This window comes from Oryctolagus cuniculus, chromosome 1 (assembly GCF_051225735.1).
Source record: "Oryctolagus cuniculus isolate XC-2025 breed Fujian yellow rabbit chromosome 1, ASM5122573v1, whole genome shotgun sequence".
In the NCBI taxonomy this organism is placed as follows: domain Eukaryota; kingdom Metazoa; phylum Chordata; class Mammalia; order Lagomorpha; family Leporidae; genus Oryctolagus; species Oryctolagus cuniculus.
Window position 1 is genome coordinate 29,573,964 of NC_142867.1, and position 16,241 is coordinate 29,590,204.

Consider the following 16,241-nt stretch of genomic DNA (forward strand, 5'->3'; position numbering starts at 1 on the left):
AACTAAACTAAAAGTTTACAATGTGCTCTGGTCCGTAGTCTTGCTGTTCAGTCCGCATCTCCCTCTGATACCAGCAGGGCTGGTCTCATTATCCCCACTGCAACGATGGCAAAGATCATGGCTCAGCCCCAACTCTTAGATTCTGAATGGCAGTGCCCAAGCTTTCCCCATTACCTGTTGCCATGTTATAGGGCACCACCGCTGCTCTTGGAACCCACCAACCCTCTGAAGTTAAAGAACAACAGACCCCATGCCCCAAAAGGCTGCTGTTTGTCCAGAGCCTGGGTGTTTGGCCTCGCTTTGAGGAGCAACCAAGAGGAAGACTCTGTGCTGGGAGCATAGAGGGTCTTGGGAAGGCAGCTATGCTCACCACTATACCACCAACGCGTACCATAGAGGGTCTTTGAAGTACAGGCTCTTGTCCCCTCTAAGCCACGCATTTCTCTAATGTTCCCACGTTCTTAGAATAACCATGCATTACCTTTATGATTACAAAAATCAATAACTATAAAACAGAAGCACTGTAAGAGTTCAAAGCAGCAAGGACCCCGTTCAAGGGCAATTCTTTAAAAAGAAATGCCCTTGGAAACAATTGCTCATCCACTGCTGTTACAAGCAAGTGTTTTAGATTGGCTGCTGGGACCAGCCTAGCAGAAGCCTGCACTGCACCTGTTCAGTGAGCAGTTGCTACGTGCGGATCTCTGTGCTACTAAATACCTACCCACCAGGGGGTGGGGACATGGTTTGTGCAGAGGGCAGAATAGTGAGGGGCAGAGAAGTTTCATCATTAAATCCTGTTTTATGGGAGCATGGGGGATCTCTCTATTTGAGGAGGGGTATCTGGAAAGAGGCACTATTCCTGTCAGCTTTTGCAGTATGGCTAATCCACTGGACAGGGAGCTATAGGCAACACGGGCTACCTGCCCAGGAAGAGGAAAGAGTTGGAGCTAGGGCTGGGTCCACAGAGGACACAGAGTTCAGTTGTGGGGTTAGGTGGCAGGCGGAGTGCAGGTGCCAGCACCAGAGAAGGGGGCTCTTGATGGCGCCTGCCTCACCTTCAACAAGGACATCCTCCTTGAGTGACTATGTGCAGGCCGCTGCACCGGCTCTGAGTGGAGAAATGTCCCTTTGAGCTGGGGCCTGGCATAGGGGCTGAGCCCAGCACACAGGCATAAGAGCGTGCATGGACAGAGGTCTACACTCTGAGCAGCAACCACCGACTGTGGGTCAGCTCCCGTGCCAAAGGGGAGGTGGCTTCCCTGACGCGCTCTTTCTGACCATTTCTACAGAAGGGGAGCCTGACCTTGAGATGTTAAAATCACTTTATGGTTATGGTTAGTGATGAAACTCAGGACTGGAGCTCAGGGCTGACTGCACACAGTAACTGGCAGGGCAAGGTCAGCACAGCCAGTGTCAGGGCCGAGCTGCTGGCAAGAGCGCCCTGGGAATTCAGAGGAGGACGAGAGGTCACAGACGGGGGCAGCTCAGATGGGCCAGGCTCCCTAGCAGTGGCTTACAGGCTGAGCCCAGACTCCCCATTCATTCACTCACAGGCTCCCAGATGAGGCCTGGGCTAGGTCCTGGGACCCACAGGGAGTGACAGGCTCCCTGCTTCCAAGGAACTCTTAGCTTAAGGGGAAGACTGGATCAGGCCATGGTGCCTCAGGGCGATAAGAGCCAGGATGGGGCCCAGGGAGGGAGAGCAGGGAGCACTCAACAGCCCCAGCCCCAGCCCAGGAGATCCCAGAGGGGCAGAAGAGGGCCCTCTAATGGGCCAGTAACAGCAGGGAGTGGAACGGCCTGGCCTGCTCTGCTGCTTCCTCCTGCTGTCCCCTAATGGGCCTAGGCTCTTCCTTCTGCTTTCTGGGAGGACTGTTTTGTTTCCCAAGACAGGGCGTGGGCAGAGCGGAGACAACAGGGGCCTGACCCTGCTTCCTCAATGAGCTCATGCCAGAGCCCAGAGCTGACCCGCAAACAAGTGTGCCAGCCGCGTCCCAACCAGGGTTGGCCGGGTCCCTGGGGAGGCCTCAAAACCAAACTCGAGGCCTGGGGCTGACAGGCAGCCTCCCACACGCCAGCTTCTTGCTCCTCTCCTCCTCTCCTCCTCTGCCTCCTCTTCCTCCATCTCCTCCTCTTCCTCCTTTTTCTTTGCAAGAGGGAAGGCAGGACCCTGGCACCCAGGGGCAGACATCTTCCTGCTGAGTGAGTGATTCTTGGCTACATTCTGGAACCTAAAACCTGGGCCTTGCCTTGCTGTGCTGCTGCTCTAGCTGAGAGTGGGCCCCAACTCCAGACCACCTCTTCTTCCCACCTCCCCCTCTCCCTCCCCCTCCTCCTTCACATGGGGTGGGGCTGCAGGAGCCTGTATTCCTTCCTCCCTCCCCAGGCACCCTGCTGAGCCCTGGCATCCATCCGCCAGCACAGGAGCCAGCTCCTTTCAAACCCCTGGACAGAAAGTAGCAAAAGCCTGGTCCTTTGTTAGGGACTGTGTTCCCAGGCCTTTGATCTCCCAGGGCTCAACCATAAAGCAGCCATTGTGACCTCTGCACACCACGCCCTTTGTGGCTCAGCACCTGAGAGCCCAAGAACAGGCACAGCTTCCCGATGCCCAGCGCCTCCCCGGGGAACACCACGCAGAGAGGGAGGGGTGTGGGAGCCGGCCAGCCCGCTGAGCACAGAGCTGAGACTGGGGGCTTGAGGCTGGCCTTTGCTGAATCCTTTGTCAACTTCACTGTCCTCTTCCTCACCCCACACTGCTAAGCTGGTAGAAAAGTGAGGCCCCAGGGCCGGCGCTGAGGCGCAGCGGGTAAAGCTGCCACCTGTGACACCAGCATCCCATATGGGCACCGGTTTGAGACCCAGCCACTCCACTTCCCATTCAGCTCCCTGCTAATGTGCCTGGGAAAGCAAGATGGCCACGTGCTTGGGCCCCTGCACCCACATGGGAGACCCTGAAGAAGCTTGGCCGTTACGGCCATTTGGGGAGTGAACCAGTGCGTGGAAGATCGATCTCTCTCTCTCTCTCTCTCTCTCTCTCTCTCTCTCCTTCTCTGTCTCTCCTTCTCTCTGTGTAACTCAGACTTTCAAATAAAATAAATAAATTTTAAAATACAAAATGGAAAGGAAAGTGAGGCCCCACACAGCCTGGGCCTCAGATGATCCCCCTGTGTCTCTGAAGCAAGCCTCCCTATCCAGGGCCAGGCTGAGTGGCAGGAAGCCCTCCCAGACAGAGGCAGCACAGAGAGCCCCAGCAATGCATCGTGTCCCTGGCTCAGAGCCCCAGGGACATTTCTTAAGGACCCTCAGAGAGCATCCTCGGGCTGCACGAGGATGGAAGGCACCCAGGCATTCAAGGAGGTAGCTCTGGAGCCCACGGCTCTGCTGCCCTTGACCACCCCCTGCTGCGGCCCGAGGAAGCCAAGGCTGAGCCCCGCCCCTGGGACGGGTGGCTCTGCAGTTCACAGCAGCCGTGTGTCTCCCCAACAGGCGGGCTGCACGTCGGACCCCTGGTCACGAGGGGCAGCCGGAGACCAGAGAGTCCTGCTCACCCCCAGGAAGAGCACCACCCACGGTGGCCACTGTGGCTTTTTAGTCTCAGAGGTTTGGGATGAGCTGCTCGACCCGGGGTCCCCCTGGGAGGGACAGCCCCACCTCCTCTGTGTGCCTTTAGCTAAGTCACCTCCTACATGAGCAGGGCTGCAGACAGAACAGGGCGGGAAGCAAAGACAGCAGTCCTGGCTGCAGCAGCCCAGTGACCTGTACGATGGGAACAGCAGGGCCAGTTCCATGGCACAGCATCAGCCCACCACGCATGTGCAGGATGTGGTCTGCACCCAGTGGCTTCCCTTGCTGTTGGCTGCTTGGCAACCCCTCAGTTCTTAAAAGGAACTTGCTCACTCACCATCCTCCAAATTTTCCCACAGGTCCTTCCCTTCCCTTCTCTCCCTTGTTAACTCAGCTAACTTGTATTCATCCTGCAGTTGCCAGCACAAACATCACCTCCTCCAGGGAGCCCTCCCTGATTTCCTGGTCTAAATAGCATCTCCCTCCACGGGCTCCATGGTCCCTGTATTCCCCCTCTCAGGGCATCTGTACAGAAATGAGTCACTGCTGTGTTTGTGACTTCCTCACTGGAGCGTGTGTGCCAGGGGGCAGGGGGAGCTCTGGTTTTGTTCACAGACACATCTGCAGTGCTGGGTCAGGCTCTCAGGACACGTTGGCTGGAATAATCATAATTTTAAAAATTAGTGCAAACAGGGCAATGCCCTTCTCCCTCCCCTCCATGCAAGAACAAAAGCTCAGGCCTCAGCTTTAGCATTTGAGAAAAATGCAGGTTAGCCCTCTTTTGGCTGGGAGCCAAAAGGGATCTCTGCTTAGCGTGAACAAACTTCCAGACCCTCTCAGGGGAGTGTGGGAGACGGCAGAAGCTCCCCCCACCCCGCAGGATTGCTGTGCTGGAGGCTAATTAAGCAGCAGGTGTGGGAAAGCTCTCTGCTCTCCCTCTATTGACCTTAAAGCAGGACAGACTGCCAAAGAGAGAAGAATCCATCCTGTGCCCTCCGCCAAGGAGAACGCTGACAGCTTGGGGGCCTGAGCAACGGTGGCGGCACCAGAGCACACTGCGTTAACAGAGCAGCTTTCCCTGTCAGCTGCCGCACCCCAAGTTGCCTCCCCTCGAGCCCAGTCTTCTTCGTTTGTCCTGTCACTCCTCTAAAAATGTCTTCTGGGGTCAGCATTGTGGCACAACAGGCTAAGCTGCCATGTACTAGGCCACCAGCATCCCACAGGAGCAATGGTGCAAGTGCCAGCTGTCCCACTTAGGATCCAGCTCCTGGCTAATGCACCTAGGAACGCAGCAGAGGATGGAGCAGAGTTCCTGCCACCCTCCCACGTGGAGACCTGGATGATGCTCCTGGCTCCCGGTTTTGGCCTGGTTCAGTTCTGGCTGTTGTGGCCATCTGGGGAATAAATCAGCAGATGGATGATCTTGATCTCGATCTCTCTTTCTCTCTCTCTCTCTCTCTCTCTCTCGTTCTCTCTGGTTCTGCCTTTCAAATAAATCTTTAAATAAAACACAAACAACATGGGGCTGGTGCTGTGGCATAGCACTGCTGCCTACAGTGCCCACATCCCATATGGGCACTGGTTTGAGTCCCGGCTGCTCCACTTCCCATCCAGCTCTCTGCTATGGCCTGGGAAAGCAGTGGAGGATGGCCCAAGTGCTTGGGCCCCTGCACCCACATGGGAGACTCGGAAGAGGCTCCTGGCTCCTGGTTTTGGATTGGTGCACCTCCAGCTGTGGTTGCCATCTGGGGAGTGAACCAGCAGATGGAAGACCTCTCTCTCTCTCTGCCTCTTCCTTCTCTCTCTCTCTGTAACTCTATCAAATAAAAAATAAATATTAAAAAAAAAACCCACTAACATCCTGTTCTTTGTTGAAGATGCTAGAAGTGGAACTGCGCATTTCCTGGCTGTGTGTCTGAAATATCCACAATGATGACCTTTTGCTTGTTTCCCCTTATTAATCCATGACCGGGGTCTCGGCCAAGCAGAAGCTTATGAAGGTGGAAGATGGATTACCTTCCTTCTGCACTGGTGTGAGGCCCGGACAGTGGTGAAGCCCCTGTTCGGCCCAGCTAGCCTGCTGGCATCCTGATGTCCCCCCAACTCCCACCCCCTAAAGTGCTCTGTGGGCCGGGCTGGAAGCAGGAAGGTGGGCTCCATGGAGACGGCAGAATATAGCACCCAGCTCAGGGCTGGGGAGGACAGGGGACTGCTTCCCCTCCTCCCTCGGCCATGCCCATGCAGTGTCAATTCAACCCTGGCTCCTTCCAGTTCCTTTGGGGGCTGGGGGAGGGGATGATTGAGTGAGAAAGGCAGGGAAGAGGCCAGAAACTGGCAGGCGGCAGCAGGCTGGGGGCAGTACCCTCGGATCTGTGGTGGCTGTGGTTAAACTGGTGTCTCCAAAGAAACATGACCAGTGCTGTGAAAACTGCCAGGACAATGGCCCTGCCTTTATTTCTGTGGTACGGTACAGAGGCCCAGGGAAGGGCAGGAACCCCACTGGAGGCTGCCCCTCCCCCCTCTCTCTTTGAAGCTCAGCTACAACTGCATTCCACCAAGAAGGGCGGCTGTGGGTTCCAAACCCAGGTCACTGGCTCTTGGCTGTGTGCGTCGCCGGGCCTTGCGGGTCCAGCTGCCTGCCATCTATATAACAGACATCTGCCAGGCACCCTTCCAGCTGCTGGGGATGGAGCAGACGGACTTCTCGCACACTGAGGCTTCACGTTTCAGATGGGAGCCGGAAGCAGCTTAGATTCCACGCCGCATCATAAAGCTGTTTTTACCATGACTGCGCTCTAACGGAGGCTTTTTTTTATGACCTGTGAACTAGAGTATGCAGCCAATTCTAGAACATCTAGACCTTAGTCCCACTGAGAGAAGGAACAGAATTATTTCTAGATTCACCAAGTGCTTAATACAGAGCCTGACACCCACATCTCAGCCACCGAAAAAGGCCCCACCAGGATGTGACCCAAATTCAGAAGCCTTGACGGCACCTCCATCCTCGCAGGGGTGGGGCACCTTGTTTCTGCCAAGGGCCATTTGGATATTTATAACATCATTCGCGGGCCATCCAAAGGGATCCCTTTAAAAATGAGCCTGCTACAGACGTATTGAATTTCAAGTCCAGCCTGTGGTTGCCTTGGCAGGGCCAGACCATGTGATTCTGTGGGCCTCATAGGGCCCACGGGCCAGCGGCTCCCCTTCCCATACAGCAACAAACAGCTGCCTTCCCACTTCAGGCCTGCTTTCAAAGGGAAAGCCAACATGGGGTGGGGGCAGGGCATTTCCACTCAAGCCGGGGCCTGGGGTGGGGGTGTAATAAAACAGTCTCTGGCATCAGGTACAGAAAAATTAATGTCCCAGGCACATGAGAAAGATCAAAGCCACTGATTAAAGATGTGGCTCAGACAAGCACCTGCCCAGAGGCTCTGCATGGTTCCTGGGGGAGGAATCGCCAAGTGGCATGGGGGTGGGGGTGGGGGTGGTTACGGTGACACAGGCCAGGAATGTGGTGATTAACAGGCACAGGTTTGCACTGACCCATGTCAGAAGCAAAGGGCTCAGCACGTAACCCGTGCTCAGCAAAACATAGCTGGGGTCCTGGTCCTCATCACAACTTGAGGGCCACGCCCCTTCCTTACCCAGCGTGTGTGCGGGGCCTGAGAAGCCCCGGTCCCCGCTGATGCCGAGAAAGGGAGAAACCACCTGCTTCACCAGCTCCTCCAGCTGCAAGTAACCCTCGCTGGGGCCTGTGGGCTCGTGAACGCTCTGGAAAGAAACATCAGTGATAGGCAAAAGTCAGCCAAAGTCGCCACAGCCAGCACGCTCTCCAGCCACCAAGCCCGATTCCCCTCCTACGAGGTATAAGGCAGCGATGCCAGCAGGCAGCGGCCTCGTGGTCAGAACAAGCAGCTGAGGCCTGGAGCCCTGGTCGCCATCATGGCCATGGGGACTGGAACTGTGCCTGGGAAACGTGCCGGCAGCCGCCCCCGCAGGGCCCTGCCACGGCGCTGTGACTGGGGTTGCCCCAGCTCCAGCTCCAAGCTTGAGCTCTGATTGGTCTCACTGCTAAGATCCCACCCCACACTCATAGTGACAGGCACTTGGCAAGAATTCATGCACAGAGGCCTCCTAGCCGCCAAGCAGGGGCTGTTCTCCTAACCCTTCTGCGGATGAGGATACAAAGACCCACATAGCTTAAGTAACCAACCTGGGACAACACAGCCAGCGAATGGCAATAGCCCTGGACTGCAGCCCAGCCTAGCTGGCTCTGAGCCCACCTTCCTTCTACTTGCTAACAGGCCAGGGGTGGGGGAGGGAGGGAAGAATACAGAAAGGTCCAGAATAGCAGGACAAAGGGAGAGCCATTCATTCCCATGACAGCAGTCAAAACCAAAGAGGAACCAGAAGACTCCTGGGGAACTCAGCTGCTCTGGGGAAAGGCCCTGAAGGCCTGCTGTCATGTCGAGGGCCACCAGGCAGCAGAGGCCACCTGGCCAAGGAGAGGGGCACCAGCAGGGACAACACTGGGCTCTGTGTCACATCACATTCTCAGATCGGAGTGTATCTTTGGGTTTGTATCTATGGGTTTCCACCAAAGCAGTGAAACATCTCCATTGCATTGTGGTGTTGGGGGGAGTTGCTGGGGAGATGGTGGGATGAAGAAGTGGATAAGGCTGAGTTGTGCAGGTTGGGGAACCCTGGATCACGCATACCCTCCCCAGGACACAGGCTCTTTGGTGGCCCCCTGTCCACTGAACCCTGCAGAGAAGGGGGTGGTTGGGGATGGTAGGAGAGAGACAGGAATAAAGGAGGCAGGAGAGGGGTTAGAAGAGAAAAGATGCAGAGAAAGCGAGTGGGTCTAATAGCCCCTGCATGGCACAGAGGCATGACATAGGTCTCCACGGCCTCCCTCCAATTCTGCTTGGGCTGAGAGGAAACCTCAGAGAAGTGAACACTGGGGATAACAGTCAGCAAGCCGCTGGCTCCGGAAGGTCCGCTCCCATCAGTGCAAACAGAAGGGATCCCCACGGCAGCAGCAGGAGAAAGGGGGAGCCTGATTCATGCTCCCCAGGAACCACACCAGGCCTCAGAAGCAGAGCAGTTTCAGCCACAAAACCACCTTCACTTGGCTTCAAAGTCCAGGAAACTTGGCTTCTCATTTCTGTCTTTGACAGTTCTCACCTGGCTTCTCCCCAAACCTCTGTACCCCGTAGTTCCCGAGCACTGAGCAGCAGACGTGACAAGAGGCAGAGACTTGGTGACAGGTGGGAAGAAAACGGGTAAGGAGCACATGAGTTGGAGCTTGATGGTCTCCCAGCAAGGGCCACTGCACGCTCAGCCTGCATGGAGTCCCCTAGAACATGGCTGCCCTCAGCCTCCACTGGCTGTGGAATCTGTACAGCCCACTGCAAAATGAAAACCATGGGGGCCCTTGTCCAGGAATTATTTAGTACATCAAGACGGCGGTGGGAGAGAATTCAGCCAAGAGTAGAGTGCTCTCTCGGCACGGAATGCCCACCCGGCCAGGCTGGCCAAGATCCCTCTAATGCTCCGTCCTTCGGATGGCTCAGGACCTGTGTGCTCAGGCTGGGAGCAGGCAGATCTTCACTTTGGTTGGAATCTCTTGGCCAGCCTCTGGATGTGACAGCTTGGGGGCAGGAGGATGCAGCCTGTGGTAGGAGCATTTGAGCCCCTGGTGCATCTGGGAAAGGGAAGGGTTGGTTCAGGGGTGTCTGCAAAGAACAAAGGAAAAGGGGAAGAAGAAGCCCGAGAAAGGAGTATTTTCTCAGTACTTGCATCAGCCAGTCCCAGGTCACTGTGGGAGAGTAATTCAGGTCCAAAGGCCTAACTTCCTGCAGTGGGAATGGCCCCCAGCAGTGCTACCTGAAAGCTCTATGCATAGCCAAAGGCTATGGCTGTGAGTGGGGAAAGATGCCTTTGTGACTGCCACACTCCCAGCTTTGGGCATCACAGCACCTGAGTGAGAACAGGGGCCAGCAAAGTTATTCCCAGGGTGCCAAGTGCTCCCACTCAAGTGGGACCCTCCCAGAGGTGAGGAGGGCATTGCACAGTACCTGGGAGGCTGGAGCGGGGAAGGCAGTCATCATCATGCAAGTAGGAAAGAATGAGGGCTGAAGAAGGGGTCATAAGCCCAGCTCCCTCACAAACCAGCACAGGCGCTGGGCGGCCAGCTCCTCTGAATCTCCCGCTCAGCTGTGGACCGGGAAAAGCAGTGACCAAACACAGGAGGGAGTGTTTCCTGGCCCGACTCCCCAGAAGCTGGCCACAACCAGGGACTTCCCTGCATGATGGTCCCCAACATGGCACTGGAGGCCAGGGCCCTGGGGCCAGTCCTACTTAGGCTACTGCTGGACAAGGTTTCACTAACACTTGACTTGTTGCCAAAGATTGTGGTGTGTGTCGAGGGCACACAAGTGCAGAGAAAATGTTAGGATCTGCCTTGACTGGAAGGAGGCTTAGGGGCCCTGGAAGACAGTGCTCCAAGCAGAGGGAATGGCGAGCCCAGAGGTCCTGCTGGGGCAGGGGCCAAGAAAGCCATGGAAAGGGCAGCCGGCCTCCAGGTGAGGATGGCAAGTTGGGAAGGCAAGAGGCCAGGCTGTCAACTTGAGCAGTTTTCCCAAGCTCGGTGGGGAATCGCCAAGGAGTCTGCAGGTGCCCTTGAGAGCAGGGGACCAGCGCCGGTGAAGGAAGACTCTCCTGGACAGCGGGCTGCCCTGTCGTTCGGAGCTCCAGGCGGGTGATGACAGCTTTCTCGTGGTTGTCAGGGTGTCTGGTTCAGGGCCCAGACACCAGACTATGATACAGGTTGTACCTGGCAGAGACAGCCCCTGTTCCTGTGTCAACAGGTGAGCTCTCACCTGCAGGAAGCCATCAAGTCTCCTCCAGCAAAAGAACAAGCAGAAAATACAAAGGACCACCTTCCCATCCCTGAAATGTTACAAACAGAACCGGGGGCATGAAAGGCCAGCTCTCCCAATCTTCTAGCACAATCCCAAAGGGCTCATGTCCTAGGTGCCTCCCTTAGGATCCAAGCTCTTACTTGGGTGTCCTAGACATAAGCTGCCATGGACTTTTCTAACTGCCTCCTTGCCTTCCCTCTCATAAGAAATAATACTTGACCTGGCATTCTGGTCAATCATACCCATCCTTATCCATTAGGCAAGACTTCCTGGTCTCTGACGCCAGGTAAGGGGGAATCCATCCAGGAGGGACAGTGCTGGGGCAGGGAGGGTGCTTGGGGGCCCCAGTGCCTGACATTTCATCCCTGCTCTGAGAGTAGCATGGAGTCACCAGTAGCCTGACCAATGGCCAGGCCTGGGAAAGTGGCCCTGTACTTGGAGCACTGTGTGCCCTACCCATCGGAAGGGCTTACTAAGGCTTTGCTTGTACTATTTGATCTAGTTCAAGGTCAAGGCTGATGGAGCCAAGGGGAACCATGCAGCCCAAGCTGGACCAATCATAGTATTTCCCCTGGGGAGGAAGAAGCCGATGCTGAGTTCTAATCTCACTACCCCTGACCAGCCGAGGCATGGCAGGCAAGCACAGAAGCTCCTCAGTTTCAGTTTCCACATCTGCAACACGGGAGAAACAACACTGCCCACCCTAAGGTGCCTGCTTGGATTATCTGTGTAAGAAAACAACACACTTGAAGTCCTGGGTTCCTACCTGGCACACAGACGGAGACTGCCTTGTGTTAGCTCATTGCCCTACTGTTGTCTTAAAACCAGGAGACAACGGACAGCCATCTGGGCCATCCGTTACTGGAAGCACTTGAGCTGCAGGAGACCATGCTGATCCAAAGCAGATGTGCAAGCCAAAGTGCTGAGGACAATTCTGCAGAGAGAGCAAGACCAAGTCCAGGAGAGAGAGGACAAGGCTGGGAAAGGACACATCAGAGGGAAACAAGGTAGACCAGGTGCAGAAAAGAGGAAGCAAAGGAAAGTGGTGGCTTGGCAGCCTGATGTGGTTTCGTCCCTGCTTGTGATGCCTCAAGAAGTTCATCTGGCTCATGCAAGGCCAAAGTTGTGTCTTGCAAGTCCTGGTTGTGACTTGCAAGTGGTAGCTCCCTGCCATCACCGGAGATGGGTGTCCATTGCCTGAAAGAAGGCCCTAGTTCCTCTCATGCTCCACTGTAATCCCAGCACCAAGCTCAGCACCAGGGACCTAACAGGTGCTCAGTAAATGCACATCAAATAAATCAAGGAATGCGGACAAATCAACTAAGGAACACTACATTTTCAAGCTAAGGCACTCTGGTCATTCGATGTTCTCCCCCTCATCTTTCAATGGCAATCTCCTCCTCCTTTGCTTTCCTCCCTTGACCTTGGGAACACGTCTCCACCACGGTCTCACCTGCAGGACGAGCAACATCTGGACAATGGACGAGGGCAGCTTGGACTGGGCCAGTAGCAGCAGGTCACCCAGCTTCACCTTCAACAGAACCAGGTCTCGGAAGCCCAGTAGGGAGATCTGGCGGATGGTCAGCTCCTGACCCTGGAGAGCAGAGGAGAAGGGAGGGGAGGGAAGGAAGGCTGTTAAGTGAGAGCTCACTGGCCCAATCACATTGGGTTCAGGGCAACACGGAGCACCCAGGATGGGTCACAATGAAGTGTCTCCATCACAAGGCCCAGTGGGGGTTGTCAAAGTTGAAGACCCAGCCTCTGTCCTCTAGAACTAAAGCAGTGCTCAAGATAAGATGTGGGACCCAAGCTGTGGCACAGTGAGTTAACTGTTTGCAGTGTTAGCATCCCATGTTGGAAAGCCAGTTCTAGTCCTGGCTACCCAGCTTTCATTCCCAGCTTCCTGCTGATGCACCTGGGAGGGCAGTGGAAGATGGCTTGAGTGCTTGGACCCTTGCTGCCCATGTGGGATACCAGAATGAAGTTCCTGAGACTAGCTTCAGCCAGGCCCAGACCGGTTCTTGCATCTACTTGGAGAGCAGGCCAGCATATCGAATCAATCACTCTCTCTCTCTTTCTGTGTGTGTGTATGTGTGTGTGTGTCTGTCTTTCCCTCTCTCTCTGCCTTTCAAATTAAAAAAGACATGACTCAACCTGTCTAAATGACCCAAAGATGATACAACATATATATGATGGGGCTGTGCTGTCACAGACGAATATGGGGAGAAACAAAAGGAAAGATCCATCCCAGCTCCCCACATTCATCTGCTAAATATTTCGGCCCTATCGTACATCAGGAAACCAATGGAGAGTGAACCAGTGGATGGAAGATTGATCTCTCTCTCTCTCTCCTTCTCTCTGTGTGTGTGTGTGTCTCCCTCACACTCTATCTCTCCCTCTTTACAATTCTGCCTTTCAAATAAATAAAATAAATCTTCAAAAAAAAAAAAAGCCATACACAATGCAGGCCCTGTAATCTGATTTCACGAGATAACCACACCCACGCTTTGAGGTACCACATGCATTTCTCCAGCAAGTACTCTGTGTAAACACTAAAAAAGTTACCAAGGGAGCTAACATCACAGTGGGCGCTGTAAATAACTTGTCTTCACTACAAGGCACTTTTACTTGGCTTCATGCTTACACCTCCAAAAAGTCAAGCAGCTGGTATTATCTCTGTCTGATAGATTGATGGATAGGGATGCGGAGAAACCGACACTGGCCTGTTATTCTATGCAGGCCCAAGGCCCTTTGGTACTGGGTGATGCTGGAAGCTGACAGGACCTGGCCAACTTCTGTTCACAACTCTCCAATGAAGGAAGAGATAGCACTGTTTGATTCAAATTTCACAAGGTGGGCAAGGAGAAGAAGGAACTTCTAAAATTACTCCTGCAGAGCAATTCTGGTGGGAAGAGGGGCTTCCTACTCCAACAACTGTCAAATCACTTCACTGCACTCATTTTGCAGGAATTGCCTACCCGGCTCTCAGGGCATCCAGAGGGACTTCCCATCCTCCAGCAACTGCACTCCAAACAGACACAGTTTTGTTGGTTTGGTTTTTTTTTGTTTGTTTGTTTGTTTAAATCATAAGGTAATAGATATTTATAGGCAAAGATTAAAAGCATTACAAAGGGCTTTAGGGAAACAAAACAGTCTTCTAACATTTTATTAGAATCCATTTGGGGACTCATTTTTAACAGGTTTTTATTCATGTTCTAGATTTTTCCAGAAAGTTTCTGCATCCATGAAATCACACATATAACCTTTAAGAATACCCAGAAATTATACCCTTCCTGCTGTTTGGCAGCTTGCTTCCTGGTTTTTAGTACACTGTGGACATCTTTTCATGCCACACATATTGATCCACCTCACTCTTCTGTACAAATGTATAATATTCCCAGTGGGAGCATACTCTATTTAATTAGCCATCTCACCAACTATGATGCTTTTTTTTTTTTTTGGTCTACATACCATGCTATAATACACACATTCACCGTCACCAGCATATCCAGATTACCACTCTTTCAAAGCAAAATTGCTCAACCAAAATACATCTTTAAAAAGTCACTACTGGGCCAGCACCGCGGCTCACTAGGCTAATCCTCCACCTGCGGCACCAGCACCCCGGGTTCTAGTCCCGGCTGGGGAGCCAGGCACTAGTCCTGGTTGCTCCTCTTCCAGTCCAGCTCTCTGCTGTGGCCTGGGAGGGCAGTGGAGGATGGCCCAAGTGCTTAAGTCCCTGCCACCCGCATGGGAGACCAGGAGGAAGTACCTGGCTCCTGGCTTCGGACTGGCGCAGCGCCGGCTGTGGCAGCCATTAGGGGAGTGAACCAATGGAAGGAAGACCTTTCTCTCTCGCTCTCTCTCTCTCACTGTCTAACTCTGCCTGGCAACAACAACAACAAACGTCACTGCCATGTTGCCCTTCAAAAAGACCACACCAATTGACACTCCCACTCCCATTCTATTGTCTCAGACTAACTCGGGGACGACTTCTTAAGGAAGCTGAGTAAGAAAATGTGGGCCATAGGCCCTCTTAGACAACTTCAATGGGGCTACCCCAACACCTTTGTGGACCAATGCCAGGGATATGGGGGACACTCAAGAGTCATCCATTACAAAGCCAACTGCCAGGAAGATTCTGTTGCTATCCCCTCTTCATATGAGATACCTGCAGACATTTGGGCCAGGCATGAGTAGTTACAGTATTTATCTGGTGGAGATGAACAATTTGCCTTTGGGGCTTCTAAGCTTAAGGTTAAATACTACATAAGCTCAAGGTAAAACACTGCACACTCAGGAGAGAGGCCTGGACTTACAAATGACCAGAGGGGAATATTGAGTCCGTACCCAGAGCCTCCTCTGTTTGAAGCTGACCCAGGCCCAGAACAGCAACAACGCACCACCATTTATGCTAGAACTGGCTCCCATATTCATGTCATTAACCCCCTGCAGCCTCTGGTGTCATCCCGAGACCCTCTCCCTGTCCCCAAAGGCACACTGGCCTCTTTCCCATTCACAATCTGGCCTCTGAAGCCAGCAGAAAAATATATTTGTGGCAGCAAATGGATACCTAGTGAAGACCAACCTGCCATATATACAAGCTAATCATTGCTTTCTTACAGGGCCATCAGGGCCATTTGCCAGGGCACTGACTTGTCACCAGGCCTGCCATCGCCTCAGCCCACAGTGAATCAGAGAAGGAATTCATATTGCCCTAGAATTGGCTTTTCTGTTCTTGTTTTAGCCTGGAGGAAAAAAAAATACAACACCAAGCCTTGCAAACAGTCTCTTCCAGAAAGTTAAAACATTCACACCCCTGTTAGCCAAAGGACCCCCAGTTTCTCTAGTTAAACAAAGAAAGAGAAAAGCTAACAGCATTCAATCCCATAAAGCCTGAATACATGGACCTGGCTCAGCTGAGAGCAAAAAAATGGCACCTGTCATTTTGGATGCCTGTTTGCCATGGTCTCCCCACCTCCTCTTAACATTCCCTACGCACAACCTTCATCCATTGCACCTATGCTGAACTGAATAAAACAAGGTTAGCACAAGGTGTCCTCAAGGGTTGATATGGAAAGAGAGAAGGCAGCCAGGTGGAGTGTGGCAAAGCAAAATTCAAGTCAGCTGTTGGGAGTCGTGCAGGTGACAGGAACAACAGTTGTTGTTCAGTAACAATCAGTTGTCGCTGGATCTTGCAATTTTTCCAATCAGGAGAATGCCTTCCTTAGAGCTGCAGGCCTGCTCTGAGCTTTTAGGGACACCTCCTTGCCCACCTCTGACTGTCCTGGGGCTGTGCCTGCACAGCTCCCAACAGCCACTTCTCATTCTGCAACCATTCTGAGCACCTGAACCCTGGAATTCTCTTCCCAAATAGCACCCACTCCAATAGCAATATCTGATTAAAAAAAATTAATAACAACAGGATGCCCAACAACATTTGAATAGTTTGGGGTATAAAATGTCTCAAATATTGCATTACTCATTGTTTATATGAAATTCAGTATTACTCTGCACTCCGGTGTTTTATTTGCTGAATCTGGCCCCTCTGTACCTCAGCTCTGTCTTCCTAAGAGAGCACCCTGTGCTGGCTGCTGGGAAGGGCACAGGGGCTGCAGTGCTCCTGTAGATAGAGCACGGGACAGTGAAGAGCAGCAGGCTGCAGGCCAGGGCTTCTGCCCAGTCTTCCTGGAAATCTCAAGGGCAGGCTTGACAATGTTAAAAGCAATCTGTCAGCATGGCATCCCAGGC

The 16,241-nt window shown here is 53.4% G+C and overlaps 1 protein-coding gene across 23 annotated transcripts in view; it reads right to left on the bottom strand.

Moving 5' to 3' along the window:
* Positions 1-16,241, bottom strand: part of PRR5L (proline rich 5 like) — a 199,814-nt gene that overhangs the window by 39,280 nt on the left and 144,293 nt on the right. For 22 of the 23 annotated variants that reach the window (XR_016217735.1, XR_016217736.1, XM_070071463.2 and 19 more), the window contains 2 exons: positions 11,944-12,084; positions 7,209-7,335 (listed from right to left, as the gene is read on the bottom strand). Coding sequence is in view for 21 of the 23 variants with exons in the window: in XM_070071463.2 (XP_069927564.2) it covers positions 7,209-7,335; positions 11,944-12,084 (268 nt within the window). In the remaining 2 variants the exon portion in view is untranslated. Of the gene's footprint in view, positions 1-5,984; positions 6,391-7,208; positions 7,336-11,943; positions 12,085-16,241 lie in introns of those variants that run through there. The other variant, XM_089309599.1, reaches the window with a different exon arrangement.